The sequence below is a fragment of the Chelonoidis abingdonii genome, chromosome 5 (genome assembly GCF_003597395.2).
Source record: "Chelonoidis abingdonii isolate Lonesome George chromosome 5, CheloAbing_2.0, whole genome shotgun sequence".
Classification (NCBI taxonomy): domain Eukaryota; kingdom Metazoa; phylum Chordata; order Testudines; family Testudinidae; genus Chelonoidis; species Chelonoidis abingdonii.
Window position 1 is genome coordinate 2,706,128 of NC_133773.1, and position 16,945 is coordinate 2,723,072.

The following is a 16,945-nucleotide window of genomic DNA, read 5'->3' on the forward strand; positions in this document are numbered from 1 at the left end:
CTCTGCAGCAGCTGGTCAGTCTGACACTCCTGCCATGTGTGCCCACACCAAGAGATCTGGTTCCAAAGGTACCCGAGAACGGGGAGTGTGCACTTTTCCAGCGCCGCTCCCTAAGGACAAGCCCAGCCTGGCAGCTTTCAGACCACTGTGCAGTTTGCTGAGCAGCCTTTCCCTGCAGACCCCAGGGGAGCTCTGGTTCCCAGACAGGCAGTAATTCTGTCAGGATTTCAATGACCAAGTCAGGTTCCTTGTTTACAGGAGCGGGCTCTCACTGAGTGAAGCGTCAGGAGAACACCATGCATTTGTTTGGGGTTAAAATGCCGAAGGGTTCGCACAACAGCCAGCCCTCTCTTAGCAGTGACAAAGGGAGCACGCAGGCCTGATTGTTCCCACTTTCCTAAGCTGGAGGCATTTCACATCTGCTCTGCACTGCAGTAAGGGCAGGGTGAATCAGCCCCTCTCCTCCCAAGACAGCTCCTAGGACTCCGGTACGCTAGGGGAGCTGTGCATCCTAGCCTAGTGAGAAACTGCTAATTCCTTTTTCCACCTCGCCCATTGGCAATAGATGGCCAGAGCCCAGCACACACAGTGTAGGACTTTTCAGCTGTAAGATGGCAGTTGCAGCCCCTGCAGGCCAGACTTCCCCCTCCTGGCTCACCTGGAAAGGAGCCAGTACTTTGCTCCGGGTAGCAAAGCGTCATATCTGTCAGCACAGCCAGAGGAAAGCTCTGCCTGGTAAGCCATCGTCAGCACCAGAGACTCGCAATCGGAAGAGTTAGACCAGTGTGTGTGATGCACAAGCTGGAAGGGAACCCAGCTCGCTCTCTGTAGTGGGGCCGCTGCCCCACTCCTGGGTAAATAGGGCTGTGGCCGGGTGAGCCAATCAGCTGGACTGATTGGCCTAGCAGCCTCAGTTGTGGCCATGCCCCAGTCAGGGCCCAGCTGGCCCTTAGAAGAGGGCAGTGGGCTAAGAGCAGGCAGGCTTCCTCTAGCTGAGGAGGGAGATGGATCTGGCTGCCTGAGTGCTAAAGGGTACTGGAGTGAAGCCAGGCTAGGGAAAGGCCAGAGGAGCTGGGGAGCTCCGGGCCAGCAACCCCCCAGGCTGCAAGGCCTTGTACAAAGCCCCTGGAGGTACTGGGTGCAGGGAAAGGCAGCAGGTCAAAACGTCCTTTGCTATTGATGACTGGCTTATACAGACTGCAGTCGGCCCCAGTGAAAGGGGGCGAGATGGTGACTGGCAGTGGCCCATAGGCTGAGGCAAGGTGGGGACAGAGGGTAGGGGTTCCCCAGGGAGGGGAGACTGGAGGGCCAGCATCCCAGGTAAAAGGGCACCAGGGGCCGGGAGGGACATGGGGGCTAGCAACAGCGAGACACTGGCAGAGGACGCTCTGGAGCTGGTAAAAAGAGCTAATTCCCGGATATACCAGCAGGAGGCACTGCTGGGTGATCTCCACCCCGCTACACTCTCCCAGAGTAAAGCACTCATTTGCAACTGAAGTCTGGGGACATGTGTCTGACCAATACGTGGCACTTTTCCAGTTGCTTTTCTCAACACATCTGCACTTTGAGGAGGAGGAGAGGAGCAGTAAGAAGCACAAGAGCTGTCTGCCTTAAAAGGTGACTGACAGGGTCCCTTGGAGAGAGAGGAGTCAGTCATATCAAGCCTCCGGTGGTGGTGTTCTCCTCCATGTTAGCCCATGTAAGATGGCTCCCGTACCCGTCTGTGATGGGGTAGTAGCACCTAATGGTCAGCCTACCCCACCCCCTGGGAATGCTCTTTAAGGGTCTGGAAGGGTCCAGCACATACAGAGAATGACCAAACCAACTAAAGCTGCCTTCTGCCCCGGAGCTGCGCCCCATCCCCACTGACTTGGCTTCCCCTGGATGGGACCAGGTGGCTCCTGCTTCAGCTCTGCCCTCCCCTCCCAGAAGCAAGGAGAGAACTGGAAGGGAAGAAAGAGCCTTGCCCTTTTCAGAGAGATACTGCCCCTGCCATCCATGAACAATGTGCGGCCCAGCAGCTTCCTCCGTATTCCTGCCACCCCAGCCAGTGTCCTGGCAGCTCCAGTCCCTGCAGGGACAGAGCAGACAGGGGAAGTCAGCAATCACTGGGAGAGGGTGGGGAGTGACACACTGCATTCATTGGAACAGGGTGTGGCATCAATATTAACTGAGCCTGCATGTGGCACAGACATGACTTGGAGGTGAGGGGGAAGAGTGCTTGTCTCTTAGATTATTAACTCAGCTGCAGCCAGTCATGTAATGAGCTTGGGCTTAAAGCCACTGAACACTGGTGCTCGTAAAAGCAGTTTTGTAATGCCAGCCAGGAGATGGGATTTCTGTTCTGCAAAAAAAGATTGAGTTTCAGGGGAAATATCCTGAATCAGGAAAAAAAGCCACAAAACTTGAATTTTTTGTGGGGATGAAATTCCTAAATTTTTTGCTTTGGAAATACTGACACATTCCCACAGTGGGACCACTTCAGTGTTTCCAAAACAAAATGTGCTCCCTGGAATCACTTGCTCTGCAGTAGCACAAGGAGCTGACAGTCTGGGAAGCCTACCAGGTGAGCTGCGGAGAACAAGGGAGCCCCGGCGGCCAGTCTGCCTGCCTGGTTCCCAGCACAAGTGCTGGTGGAATCAGCCTGTTTACATGGCACATTCCGATTCCACCAAACCAATCCTTTTGGATGGAATGTCCAGCCAGCACGAGGTGTTTGGTGGGGAGCAGTAGTGAACAGAGGATCCATCTTGCACGAAAGCAGGTGGAACAGAGGGGCAGGGGTATCTTTCCAGCCCTGTACCAGTGAGTGTCATTTGAATGGGAAGGGTTAGGATAATGTCCTAGCTCTACACCATAGTGAATTTAGGAGAGGATTCAAAATAACAGATCTGGCTGAGATTTAAAGAAGGTTTACAAACGCCACAGAAAGCAGGATACGTACAGGCAGTGTGTGGGTTTGTGCAAATGAGAGACATCACCAGCACACTGGGGACTTAAAACACGTAACTGATTGGTTAGCTGCAGTTCAGTTGCTCCAAAACTCAACCTGCTACAGACCAAGCATCATGTGTCAACTATAACCTAGCACATGCCAGCCCAGAGCTGGACTGTCCTCTTATTCCATCTCAACCTTCGATATGTGAAACCCACCAGCGAGCGAATTAGGTTCACGTACATTTACAACCTCATAGTTAAAAAATGCATCTGCAGTTAACTGTCTGGGACAGTAATTTTGATACTGGAATTCATACCATGTGAAACTCTCTCTATTAACAAGCTGCCCCAGTCCACCCCTCCACCAAATTATGGGAGGAATATTTGCGCCATAGATTGCTACAGTGAAGAAGAGCCAGACCGCACTGGCCTGCTCTACCGGTCTGCTTTTAAAGCGATATGAGAGCTACACGCACGCTGTCAAACCCCACTGAAAAATATGACTGACGCAACCCCAAACACTCACCTGTAAGGAAACAACTCCAGGAAGCTCCACAACAGCAAGCCTCAACTGACTTTTCTTCAGTTACATCTGAATGAAAAAGTACTGAGAAAATTTTTACATTCATCAACAGGTCCAAATGGGTGCACAGCAGGGTCCATAGAATTTCAATCCCAGTGTTTCATCTCCAGCCAATAATGCTGCCATCTGATTGCTGCAAGACTATTGTTTCACGTCACATCTGCTCATCAGTGACCTTCAGATTGCACTGTACACTTAAGTTCTCAAGGGTATCTCAGGAGAGACACACTTAGCTGTGTTCCCACTTCAAATAGTTCAGAGTTCCAAAGTCTGGTCTCGTTGTAAAGGCAGGACTCCAAACCCAAGGGAGACAGTAGCACTACAGATCCTTCAGCCACACCGCAGTTTCACACGCTGCCCGATGTAAAACCTTTAGCACTAGCTTTATCATTCATCTGAAGGAGAGAAGGACAAAGAAAGCGTTTTGCAGCAGCAGTCTTTCATGGCTTATAGTAGCAGCAAAGAGTCCTGTGGCACCTTATAGACTAACAGACGAATTGGAGCATGAGCTTTTGTGGGTGAATAGCCACTTTGTCGGATGCATCTGTTAGTCTATAAGGTGCCACAGCACTTTTTACCGCTTTTACAGATCCAGACTAACACGGCTACCCCTCTGATACATGGCTTACAGTGTTCATGATGAACGGATTAATACACATTCTGTTTTCTTCCAGATGCCAAATATGGTGAGTACTCAGTCTAAATAAAATAGCCCTTTTTCAGAACAGACGGGGTTTCTTTTGTCATGGGTTTGCTGGCAACTACTGCGGGATGGGGGCACTAGTGTTAGGTGCTACCTAGGGCAGATTGAATATTTGGGGGACAAGCCTTACAGTGCTTGTGTTCCACCTCAAACTGTTTAGTTTGAGGGTAGAAAATTCTTTGCTTCTGAGATCCAACATAGTGTCAAACAAACAAAAGGTGAGATGTGCAGCTGTGGTTCAGGAGCTTCAGGAGATAAAAGGTCTACAGACAGAGCTGTGTTTGAAAACTGCATTAACACACAACTCAACACAGCTTCCCCCCTCTCCCAAGCTGGTTTAAAACACAGCTGGCCCATTGCAGGGAGACCAGGGCAAACTGTGCTCAGAACTAGTGTCAGATAGTGAACGAGACCAGTGAGGGTCTAAAAGCAGGGAAGAACACCAAGGCTGGTGCCCAAGAGGAGAACAGCTAGCCACAGATCCAGCTGACATTCTTTGCACACCTTTGTCTGCTACCATTATAGAGTGCACCCCTCCCCACAAGGGGGAACATATGGGACATGAATCTCTGAAGAGAGACTCAGCAACAGGTTTGGGAACCTCTGCCATAGCAGAAGCTTGCATCCAGAGAAGCAAAGACATCATTTTAAAACCTGGAGCTTTCTATCTGCTTTGAGCAGGGGGTTGGACTAGATGACTTCCTGAGGTCCCTTCCAACCCTGATATTCTATGATCAAGTGATGTGTAGCCAGAACAAAAAAAATAAAGGATACTTCCTACAACTGGGAGTTCTTTGAGATGTGTGGTCCCTATCTGTATTCCACGCATGGGCAGGCATGTGCGCCATGCACCCAAGTCCACAGATTTTAACAAGTAGTGTCAGCTGGCCCCCCCCCACACAGTAGCTCTCCTTATGCTCCTGAGCAAGGGTACAAGAGGCAGTGTGGGTCGATGACCCCTCAGTTCCTCTTCCTGAGAATTTAACCAGATGTGAAAGCAGAGGGGACGGAGAGCAGGTCGTGAAATACATCTCAAAGAACTTCCCATTACAGTCAGCAACCTCCATTTCTTTTTCAAGAGCTGGTACCTACATGTATTCCATGCGTGGGTGATTGGCAAGAAGTGCTCAGACTGGAGGTGGAGGCAAGGAAGCCAGAAACGAAGATGTGTGCAGTACTGCAGATCCCACTGCTGCATTTGCAGCAGAGGCCTGGACTAGTGCGCAATATACAGCAAATGTGTGTCTGGCGCTCCAAGTCGCTGCTCTGCATATGTCCTGCATTGAGACTTCCTGCAGGGATGCTATCATGGTGGCCTGTGCTCTCGGGTAGCGTGCTATTATGCCTCCAGGAGGCGGAATGTGAGCGAGCATGTAGCACTTGATAATGCAGCCAGAAACCCACTTAGAAATCCTTTGAGGCGACATAGCTATGACATTCTACACCTTGGGGGAGTGTGCTTTAACCCCCATATTCCTCATTTTTATATAATCGTGATCTTACATATAAAGCAGGCCATGTGAGGTATCAGGGGAAAGATTATGATCTGTTGAAAGTCATTTCTCTATCTACATATGTGTATCATCACTGCATGGGAAGTTATGAGAATTGTGTTGTATGGTGATCACTAAAACATGCTGTAAGTTGGGGAATCAGCCAGATATTAGCTCCTCGGAGACAACAGCACGGAAAATAACCAACTCCTGGGCAGGTGTCAAACCACCATCAACAGCCATTTTCCAGCAAGGGAGCTACAATTCAATGACTCACCTGCATAAGGCCACACCAGGGGAATTGCTCAACCTTGCTTGGAGACTCAGCAATGCCTCCCAGACATGCCTGGACTTGTGTTCCCCAAGCACATGGACTAAGGTATAAAACAGACAGAAGGGCCATATGTTTGGCCTCTTCTCCTGCCCCCACCCATGCTGCAAGCAACTAAGACACTGAGAAGACAAGACTCCAACAGAGGAGGTTGGCCCAGGTTTAAGGAACAAACCTGTATATTAAGGGCTGCAGTATCCAGTGGGGTGAGAAAACTGCTTCATCTAGATGTTTTCCAGTTGAATAGGGTTGAGAGTTTGGACTGCATGATTATATTTCATTTCTTTTGGTAACTAACTCTGACTTTTCCCCCTATCACTTATAATCACTTAAAAATCTATCTTTTGTAGTCAATAAATTTGTTTTAAGTGTTTATCTTTACCAGTGAGGTTATACGAAGTGTGTGGCAAATCTGCTCAGGTTTGACAGAGGTATATCCACTTTCCACTGATGAAGTGGTGAACCAATTAATACATTTGCATTGCTCATCTTGCGCAGTGCAAGACGGTACATTCCTGGGGTACAGTGCTGAGAGCTGAGGGGATCTGGCTGCTGCCTTTCCCTGTTTGATTCAGGAGTGACTCCAGGAGCATTCATGCAATCCAGGTGGGTATGGGGCTCCACGTGCTGTTGTGCTGAGTGATAACAGCACCTGGAGGGGTTGCTGCTGGTCATTAGCAAGACATTGTGAGATACAGCTCAGGCTTGAGAGAGTTCAGGGGGCAAACTGGTCCCACAAGTCCCAGGCTGCACCCCGGGGATCCCGTCACAATAGATTGACCTTGGGATTTCTCAGGTATCATGATAGAGTGTCTTGGTGACTTTCTGATGGGTTTGGTTCTTTGCAGGTAAAAAGCCAGTGAATGCTGGACATCAAGAGAACGAAGTCTCTTCTCTTTGGGAGAAGTGTGTGGTTTGGGAAAAGAGACAGATAAGTGAATACGCTGGTTAAGGTAAAATTCAGAGACTAGCCTGGGAAGAAATTCAGGGTGAAAGCAAAGGGATACCTTGTGTTTCTAAAATACCATAAAAGGGAGGATCCGCCAAGAGGGCTCCCAGTTTGTTGACCCTCCTGGCTGAAGCGATGGCCAAAACACCACTTTCATGGATGGTGACACAGGGAGGGGGAGTAGAAAAAGGAAGTAGAGAAGGGTCCTTTTTAGGTTTCAACCATCAAACAAAGGAGGCCATGATCCTGGTGGGAACCTTGGAGTCGATGTGGTCCTTAGTGAGTGAGTTGATTGAGCTGAGCCAGGCCTGTAGGCAACACAGATGAAGTCTGGCAAAGTGTGTCACATTAGTACATGCTACCACATGGCCTAGCAATGATATGCACATTCTCACTGTAGCCTTTGGTCTGCGGGAAATCAAGTAAATCAGGTTGCACGTCATTTGAAACCTTTCTGCAGGGAGGAAGGCTCTTGCAGAAAAAGAGTCCATTGTTGCCCCAATAAATTTTGTCAGCTTCATGAGGGATAAAGTGGATTTTTCTCTGTTCATGCAAACCCCCAGTGCTGTGAGAAACCGAATGAGGAATTGAATAGCTTATGTGATCTCCCATCGAGAGGGTCCTAACAGGAGCTAGTCATCCAGATACAGAAAACTGTATGGCCCTGACATCTCATCAGTGCTGCCACCACAGAAAAAACTTCTGTAAATGCTTTGGGTGCTACCACTAGTCCAAAAGGGAGGACTCGGAATTAGAAGTGCTCCTGACCCACCATGAACTATATGAACCCCCTGTGGAAAGGGTGAATGTCTATATGAAAATATGCATCCATGTTGAAAGCTGACCCATATTACCTCTTCGAGAGGAGACTACTGATGCCAATGTAACCATCCTGAATTTTGACTTTGAAATGAAGATGTTGAGGTGCTAAAGATCCAGATTGGGTCTTAATCCTCCGTGTTTTTGGGGACTAGGAAAAATGGACACTAGAACCCTCTTCCTTGATACTGAGGCAGGACGTGTTCTATTGCCCATTGGAATAATAGAGATTCTACTTCCTGTTGAAGGGTCATCTAGTGAGACTGGTCCCCAAAGAGGGACCGAGAAGGGGGCTTGTGCAGAGGGAAGGGGAGGAACACTATGGAGTATCCCTTATGGATAATCTCCAAGACCCAACCAACTGTCATGATTAGCTCTCACTTCCAGGCAAAAAGAGTAAGATGGCCCCCAAAGGTGATGGAAAAAAGGATAGGTGGAATCAGAGGTCACAGAATATCAAGGTTGGAATAGACCTCAGGAGGTCATCTAGTCCAACCCCCTGCTCAAAGCAGGGCCAATCCCCAGACAGATTTTTGCCCCAGATCCCTAAATGGCCCCCTCAAGGATTGAACTCTCAACCCTGGGTTTAGCAGGCCAATGCTCAAACCACTGAGCTATCCCCTCCAAATGGCATGTGGCTCTCGACTAAGATGCCAAAAGTGGCTCCTAGCAGTGGGTTGGGAATGAGTTGTGGTTGAGGTGCCAGAGGGGGCTTAAAAGCAGGGCCTCTCAGTCTTCTGTTGCTTGCATGGAGGCTCAGCAGGATGCTGGTAGTAGAAAGCATGAGGAGGAGGAGGAGGAGGAAGTTGTCTTGTTTTATAGGTCTGCCTCTAGTGCTTCCTTCTCGGGGCTAGTGGGCAGATCCCCAAGGAGCAAAGGTCAGACATCAAGTCCTTTAACAAATAAAGAATCATTAATTTTCTCATTGAAGAGGTTCAACTTGTCAAAGGGAAGATCTTGGATAGTATTCTGCACTTCCCTGGGAAATTCTGAGGACTGCAACCAAGAATCCCTCCTCACAACAATACCAGTGGCCAAGCTTGTTGATGCTCTATCCACTGCATCAACTGCAGCCTGAACAGCCGTTTTTGCCACCAACTTGCCCTCCTCTAGTAAGGAGAGGAATTGGGCTCTGTCATTAGGGGAAAGTTTGTCCTGAAAGGCCACCAGCCTAGAGTAGTTGTTGAAGTTGTACTTTGCTGATGCGGAATTGCAAGCCCACAAAGAAGACGACCTTTCTCCCCAGGAGGTCCAGTCTCCTGAAGCCTTTGCCTGACAGGATGGTCCTTATGTATAGTGACCTAGTCCTCTCTGTAGCAACCTGTACCACCAGAGAGTCTGGAGCAAGGTGGAAGAATAAAAATTTGGCTCCCTTTGGTGGGACCAAAATGCACCTCTTGGCCCTCAGAGGTGCGGGGGTACAGGATGATGGGGTGTGCCAATCTTACTAGTTCCAATATGGCCTCATTAATTGGGAGAACCACCTTACTTGGGCCCTGAGGCTGCAAAAATGTCCAACCAGTTGATGTGGGCCTTGGGTTTCCTCCAGAGGTATCTAGAGACAATTAGCCACTCTTTGCACATGTCATGGCATTGCTGAAGATTGTCCAGCGGGGACAGAGAAGAGGAGGAGATTCCCATCGGGACTGTCTGTACCTGTGGTTCTGGTTTGACCTCCTCCTCCTCCTCATACACTAATGAATCTGGTTGTGGGTGAGGAGGAGAAGAGTGGAAAGTCTCCTGGGTGAGTCCCAGGCATCTGCTATCAGGATCCTACAGTCCCCAATAAGGCCTGAAAGGGGCCAACTGTATGAGGGGGACCCCGTGACATGGGAAACCGTCAGTCCCTAAGAAAGTCATGACTATAAAGGTAGCAACTGTAAGTCCTGGATTGCCTGTTTGGGCTTGGCTCTCTCTGGGGGGGGGGGGGGGGGGGGGGGGGGGGGGGGGGGGGAGGAATGAAGGAGGAGCCAGCTCATCAGATTCATCTGAATCTGAAAATTGCTCCTGTTGGAATGGCTGATCTGCCAGCAGCTGTCAATGATGCCTGATGGCTGTAAGTGAGATGGTTCCTGGGACAACACTATACTATCGTCTTCTGGTGTAGTAATGTCCCTCAGGAGGGCTGGGCCAGAGAAGAGGGGAGAATGTGAATGGGGGAGAAAAGTATCCTCTGGTGCCTTGTAGGTCTGAATATGTTCTAATGCATGGGAGGTTCGCATGGTCGGCGCCGATGGTATGGGTGCATTCCTGGCGTGATGAGTTCTTTGGGCAGGTAAGTCAGTACCAAAGAGTCTGGCCCATTGCGGACAGGACCAGCACACGGCTGTCTTTATGCTTCAGTGCCAGAATCACCAGTGCATTCTTCTTCCTATGTGCTTTACCCTCAAGCCAGGGTTGTGTGTGGTTTGGGGTTTTTTTTGTTTAAATTGTTGTGGGTTTTTGTCAGAACTGGTTCTTTAGGACATGTAAGAGTTTGCTTGACCTCACTGGACTCAGGGAAGGAGTGCATCTCTTATGGACAGTCACTGATGGGGGTCTGTCCTCATGCCGAAGAGTGCCCCTTACTTTCGTGGGAAGTCCTGGAGGGCTCCACTCCTAAGCATGTGCTCATAAGGGCGCTGCTCATTTGTTGAGGCTGAAGTACATGTGTGTCTCCCTGGCTGGATTGGAGAGGGGCCTCATGGCCCTCTTCATCAAGCATTCTTAAGGCAAAGCTGACGGACTTTGTGATTTCTCAGTGGAAACAAGAGACAAAATATGCATGTCATCCAAACAGTAGAGGCAGTATTGCTATTCGTCATTGATGGAAAAGGATCTAGGGCGGGAGATGCAGTTTTTGAAGCATGGGACTCTGGGCATAGTCCCAGACCATGGAGAAGAAGTCCTTGGTCCAGGGAAATAAACTACATTAGAACTATAACTGTACTAAGCTAAAAAGAATAATTATTCACCAGCCATTTTATTTACAGGTTTTCTGAAAGGCTGAAGAAGGAGAGGACACTGGATTCTGACTCTGGCCATGTGGTGGTTAGAAGGAACTGAGGTGGTGTCTACTCACACTGCCTCTGATACCCTCAACTTGGGAACACGAGGAGATCTGCACCAACAGACACTGCTTGTTAAATTCTCTGGGCACGGGAGCATGGTGTGCATGTGTATCCACAGATGGAATAGGCACACGGACCAGCACTCAAAGAAGAATCACCAGTTAGTCAAACATTTCCTTCATCCAGCAAAACAAACTGAAGAGGATTTTGCTTTACTGTACCTTTATTCTGAGAAGGGGATGTCCACATCCCATTAATAATTAGAACAGTCCCTGGGCTCTGTGGCGGCTAGTTTTCAAAAATGCTTAGCAAGGGCTTGTCTTCTGTAGGGTTTTTGGCATGTACTGAAATTGGGGGTCCGTGCGTCTCTCAGAGCTCACTTGGAACAAGGGCTGATGACTGTCGGGGTTGGGGGATAAATCAATGCGACATTGACTCTCTCGCTGCCATTTCTGGGGCAGATTATTTCCATCACTCCCTCTGGTCTAGGCTGACTCAGCAATTCTCCTGAGAGAGAGAGAGAGAGAGAGAGAGAGAGAGACATTGAGCATCACAGCCATAGTCACAACACAGCTCATTTCACAAAGACCCAGAAGGGAGACATCTAAGACCAATGTCTTAAAATGTTCTATTTTATTTTTCACCCCAACAGAATTCTCATCTGCATAACCATGGTGGTGATTATAGCTGGAAGAACGTAGCTCCATCTGCCATTACTCCCGGCTCCCCTAACCTGCATCAACGCAGACTGACTCAAAAGGTCTTTAGCTAGACACTGCAAATTGAAGTCAGTCTCTAGAGTCTAATGAGGCAAGGACTGCAGAGTAGGTGTTCCTAATTAGGGTCCAAGAGCAGATGGGATCTGAAATTCACCTTCCAACAAAGCTTTGCATACACAATATGAATTACAGGTGCCAGTAAGGCAGCTGGGAGATCAGTGGAGATAGCTATAGAAATCCCCCTATTATTTGCGTCTATGCAGTACAGTGATTCGCACCCTACCCCCCCGCCCCCCGGAGAGATTATCCTACCATGGAATAAGTCAGTACAAATCTAGCTAGAGGGATTCTATGACTACCCAGTGGAGACTCTATTCCTTTGCATTAACCAGAAGTGGCCAAATTTGTGCATCATTAAAAATTTAACAGGAGTACTTGTGGCACCTTAGGAACTAACAAATTTATTTGAGCATAAGCTTTTGTGGGCTACAGCCCACTTCATCGGATGCATGCAGTGGAAAATACAGTAGGAAGATAGATAGATATATACACACAGAGAACATGAAACAATGGGTGTTACCATTGGTGTTACCATTGTTTCATGTTCTCTGTGTGTATGTGTATACACACACATCTTCTTACTGTATTTTCCACTACATGCATCCGATGAAGTAGGCTGTAGCCCATGAAAGCTTAGGCTCAAATAAATGTGTTAGTCTCTAAGGGACCACAAGTACTCCTGCTCTTTTTGTGGATACAGACTAACACGGCTGCTACTCTGAAACCTGTCATTAAAAATTTAGATTCTGGGATGCAACTTTCCCAGGGGTTGCTGCTCTCTAGCTCAGAGATCACGCTGCACCAGGCTGCTAGCTCGTTGTTTGCTGGCTGGAGTACGTGTCCTATGCTCTCATTTAGAGCAAAATGCTTCGTGTCAAATCCTGCTCTCAGAAGCTCCTGCACAGCCCTCCATGCAGTCAATGGGAGTTCCAGAGGTGCATTCCATGGCAGAATGTTGGCCTCTTATTTTGACCTTTTGCACAGCACGTCCATCTTCTGCACTGGCCCTGATGGAATTAAGCATAGCAAAGAAAAGAGCATTCTGCAGCTGCCTGCTGAGTGGCAGTGGTGGTGAATTTCTACAGCTGACCCATATGCCAGGGCTCACTACAGCAACTATGCCATGAGTCAGGCAAGTTCATTTGTTTGATAAAAAGCTACTCCTGATTAGCCAGTTACTGACACCCAAAATCACACAGGAGTCAAGGCAGGGCCCTGCGTCAGCTACAGTCACGTGAAGAGGACATAAGTGAAGAGACAAATGGACCAAGCCGTAAGTGTTTGATCCTGGAATAAAGAGCTGTCATAGCAACGTCCCTTTACCCTCAGGTCTACACTACAGGGTTAGGTCAAATTTAGCCCTGTTAAGTCAATTTAAAAATGACTGCATCCACACAACCAACCCCGTTCCGTCGACCTAAAGGGCTCTTAAAATCGACTTCTGTACTCCTCTCTGGCATGGGAAGTAGTGTTAAAATCGACTTTGCTGCATCAAATTTGGGGTACTGTGGACGGAAATCAACAGTATTGGCCTCCAGGAGCTATCCCAGAGTGCTCCATTGTGACTGCTCTGGACAGCACTTTGAACTCCGATGCACTAGCCAGGTACACAGGAAAACTTTTGAATTTCGTTTCCTGTCTGGTCAGCATGGCAAACGCATGCACTCCCCCCAGAATCGTACAGCGTAGAATGTTTCGACACTCCTCCTATCATCTCCATCTCTGAGGTTATCGCAGATTAGAAGGCAAAAAAAAACAACCCACATTTGCGATGACATGTATTTTCAAGCTTAAGTAAATGGGGGAGGGGAGGGGAGACACAGGAAGGCTAAATCAGAAATCGAATAAAAAGTCAAATCTCTGGAGGTTTCCCCAGCTCCATTAAGAGAGAACTCTTACTTATTTTCTAAGCCTCACCTTAGTCTTTAGCTTGTGCAAGTAGCCTTCCCACAGCACAGCTCTCATTGTAATCTCTCTAGCTTCTCTAAACTAGGAGTGATAGCTGAGTCATTCCAAGTCTAAAAGTTCACATCATGTCATCCTACTGTAGCGTTCTCTTCCTGGGCATTGCTCCTGACCAACAAAAGTCTGATTCCCAGCCCAGGGTAAAACTTGGCATTAAACTATTTCAGAATAATCATGACTAATTCACGTTTCTTTCACCCAGTAATGATTATCACACCTTGCAGGCCACAGATGCAATACACCATTAACAGTTGCACAGTAATGAGAGATGTTAGACAGAGAGCACTAGAGAGATATTGTGCAGACATCTGCAGTGCAAGTACCCATCCCACTTGACAAAGTCTCCACTGTGATGCCAACTGTCCCAATGAAAGGTGTGTGTGTGTGTGTGTAAGTGTAAAAGTCAGACAACTGTACACCAGCAACAGGACTGGGATTACCAGCTCATTTTACAAGGCAACCTGTCAGACTGTAACAAGCAAGTTACTACTGACCTAGATCAGATCTGAAGTACTGACAGACCAGAATGGCAATTTCCTGCCACATCCTGGACAAACCAAACTGAATTAAGTTCAAGTATCTTAGAAGTTCTTGTATTAAAAATATCAGTGTTTTTATGTATTATTATGGGTCTGTACATAACAGGGGTGGCCAAACTTACTGACCCTCTAAGCCACATATGACAATCTGCAGAAGTTCGAGAGCCAGGACACCTGTGCCAGGGCTTGGGGCTTCAGCTTTATGGGAAGGACGGTCTTGCGACTGAAGTCCTGAGACACCTCTCCCTGCTGGGCAGAAATCATCCCTAGCCCCACCACCTCACTGCAGAGAGGAAGCCGTGAGCTCTTCCTTCCCAGTCTGGTAGGCAGAGATTGGGAGGGAGGGGCCCTCGGCGAGCTGCACTTTAACTGTAAAAGATCCACATGCGGCTCACTAGCTTGGCCACCCTGGCATATAACATCTCTAGGGAGACATGACATAAACCCTGGGAAACATTAAGAGCATCAAAGGACGACTTGAAACAAAAGGCCAAGCTAGAAGGCACTTTCAAAGTGCAGTGAAATCTCTAGGGAGAGGTGTATGCACACAGACCCTTTCTTGCTATGCAAGAACTCAGCCTTCTGAATCTTTGCCCTTAGGAAGGGTCCATTGGCTGCTGATCAGCTGTTACACGAGGAAAGATCAAAGGTCCAAATGGTCTAAAGAAGTGACCCTCAGATTCCTGGGGTGCTTGTTCTGAGCCAACTGGTTACGTGCTTGTAACCACAGAAAAACCTTTCAGTGCAGTCTGAGGGACTAATCACCAGCCAGAACCCTGGCTGGAGTTCAGGGAGATCTCTCTCAGCTTGTTGAGTATTTTGGCTTGAATATGTGTTGCGTGCAATGCTTGTGACTCTCAGAGCCGCTCAATGCCAGCTGGCAGAGGGCCCACCATACTGTAACTCATGTCAGGCCCGACACACTGACTATCCCCAACTATCTGTTGTCATGTCAGGTATCCCATGTAAACCGGTGACACACTGGTCCCAGAAGTCACTTCGTGAGGTATATACAGGTGGTATTGTGGGTGGGCTGGAAATACATCCTTAGATATGTTTGGGAGGCAGTGCGTATACCAAGCCTGACAAAGGAGTCTAGATTCACTTCTCTGACTGGCATGACCTGAGGAAAAGACAGTTATCTTTTCCATAACTGGTGTTCTTCAAGATGTGTTGCTCATGTCTATTCCACAAAAGATGTGCGTGCTCGCCACGTGCACTGGTGCCAGAAGTTTTTCCCCGAGCAGTACCTATAGGGGAGCGCCCCAGTGACCCCTGGAGTGGCACCTCCATGACATGGTATAAGGGGAGCTGCGTGCTCCCCCCACTCTCAGTTCCTTCTTGCCAGACAACTCTGACAGAGAAGGAGGAGGGTGGGATGTGAAATAGACATGAGCAAAACATCTTGAAAAACACCAGTTACGGAAGATTCCACAACAGGGGACTCCAAGCTACATCTGTTGGAGGTAGGAAGGAGTTCACAAACTCTCAGGATGGAACACAGCCCTGCCAAACCTGGCATCCTCCCTGGTCTGGAAGATAATCACATAATGCGAGGTGAATGTGTGAACTGAAGACCACGTGGCAGCCTTACAAATGTCCTGAATGGGGACATGGACCAAAAAGGCAGCCGATGGATGAGGCCTGCACCCTAGTCGAATGTGCCTTCACAATAGGTGGCAGAGGGATTCCCACTAGGTCATAACAGGTACGGATGCATAAGGTGATCCAGCTGGAGAGCTGATGAGTGGAGATCGGCCAATCTTTCATGTGCTCAGTCAAGGCGATGAACAGTTGCAAGGACTTTCTGAATGGCTTAGTCGCTCCAGGTAAAAAGCCAGAGCCCATCTTGCATCCAGCGTGTGGAGGTGGCACTCCTCACTGGATGCTTGGGGCAGAGGACCGGCAGAAAAATGTCCTAACCCATTTGATAGGCAGAGACCACCTTCGGGAGGAACAAAGGGTGTGGGCGGAGCTGGACTTTATGAAACACCGTGTACAGGGGCTCGGAGGTCAGGGCCTTGAGTTCTGAAACCCGCCTAGTTGACGTGATCGCAGCCAGGAAGGCCACCTTCCAGGAGAAGTGTGACCAGGAGCACGTGGCTAGCGGTTCAAACAGGGGCTCTGTGAGACAGGCCAACACCAGGTTTAGGTCCCACTGTGGGACTGGGGGCCTAACATACAGGAAGAGACGATCCAGCTCTTTAAGGAATCAGCCAGTCATAGCCTGGCAGAATACCGTGTGGCTCTGTACCAGTGAAGGAAGGCCAGTATGGCTGCCATGTGCCCCTTGACTGACAAGGGTGTGAGACCCTGGACTCTAAGGTGAAGGAGACAGTCCAGAATAAGATGGATTGGGGTGGCCACCCATCTGGAAACTGACCCACTCGTCCGCCCACCTGGAAAACCAAGATCACTTTGCCAAGTAGGCTCGGCGCGTGGAGGGCCGCCTGCTTTCTAGGAGGATGCGCTGAACCCCTTGACCGGGAGCGGGTGGGCGGACCCATGACAGCGAGACGCCAGTGATCGACGCTCGGGGCTGCAGAGATGGTGCTGTGGTGGGGTCCTGGAGCGGGACGACAAACTGGAACAATGTCGACATTTGTGCTGTGACCAGCTGCAATAGCCCCTCCAAGACAAGGACCTTTAGCATCATCTGCCTTGGTCCCGTCGGTGTTCACTCCTCAAGGTGGAGAGGTGCTGAGAGTCTCAGTCTGATGGAACCCAGCCTGGTAGGTGTCAAGGGCGATCCATGTGGACTTTGCCCTGAACGGATGCTGAGCGGCGAACGACGTCG

The 16,945-nt window shown here is 49.0% G+C and overlaps 1 protein-coding gene and 1 long non-coding RNA gene across 2 annotated transcripts in view; one reads left to right on the forward strand and one right to left on the reverse strand.

Annotated features, from left to right (window-relative positions):
• The window catches only part of LOC142046854 (uncharacterized), a 28,250-nt gene extending 17,157 nt beyond the window's left edge, over positions 1-11,093 (forward strand). The window contains exons 2-3 of the long non-coding RNA XR_012655896.1: positions 6,896-6,994; positions 10,807-11,093. This is a non-coding gene — a long non-coding RNA (uncharacterized LOC142046854). The remainder of the gene's footprint in view (positions 1-6,895; positions 6,995-10,806) is intronic.
• Positions 1-16,945, reverse strand: part of LOC116825686 (malignant fibrous histiocytoma-amplified sequence 1 homolog) — a 130,739-nt gene that overhangs the window by 6,924 nt on the left and 106,870 nt on the right. Inside the window, exons 2-3 of the mRNA XM_032781887.2 lie at positions 11,087-11,372; positions 3,464-3,915 (exon numbers count right to left, since the gene is read on the reverse strand). Coding sequence (XP_032637778.1) covers positions 11,242-11,372 — 131 coding nt within the window. The 3' untranslated portion in view covers positions 3,464-3,915; positions 11,087-11,241. The remainder of the gene's footprint in view (positions 1-3,463; positions 3,916-11,086; positions 11,373-16,945) is intronic.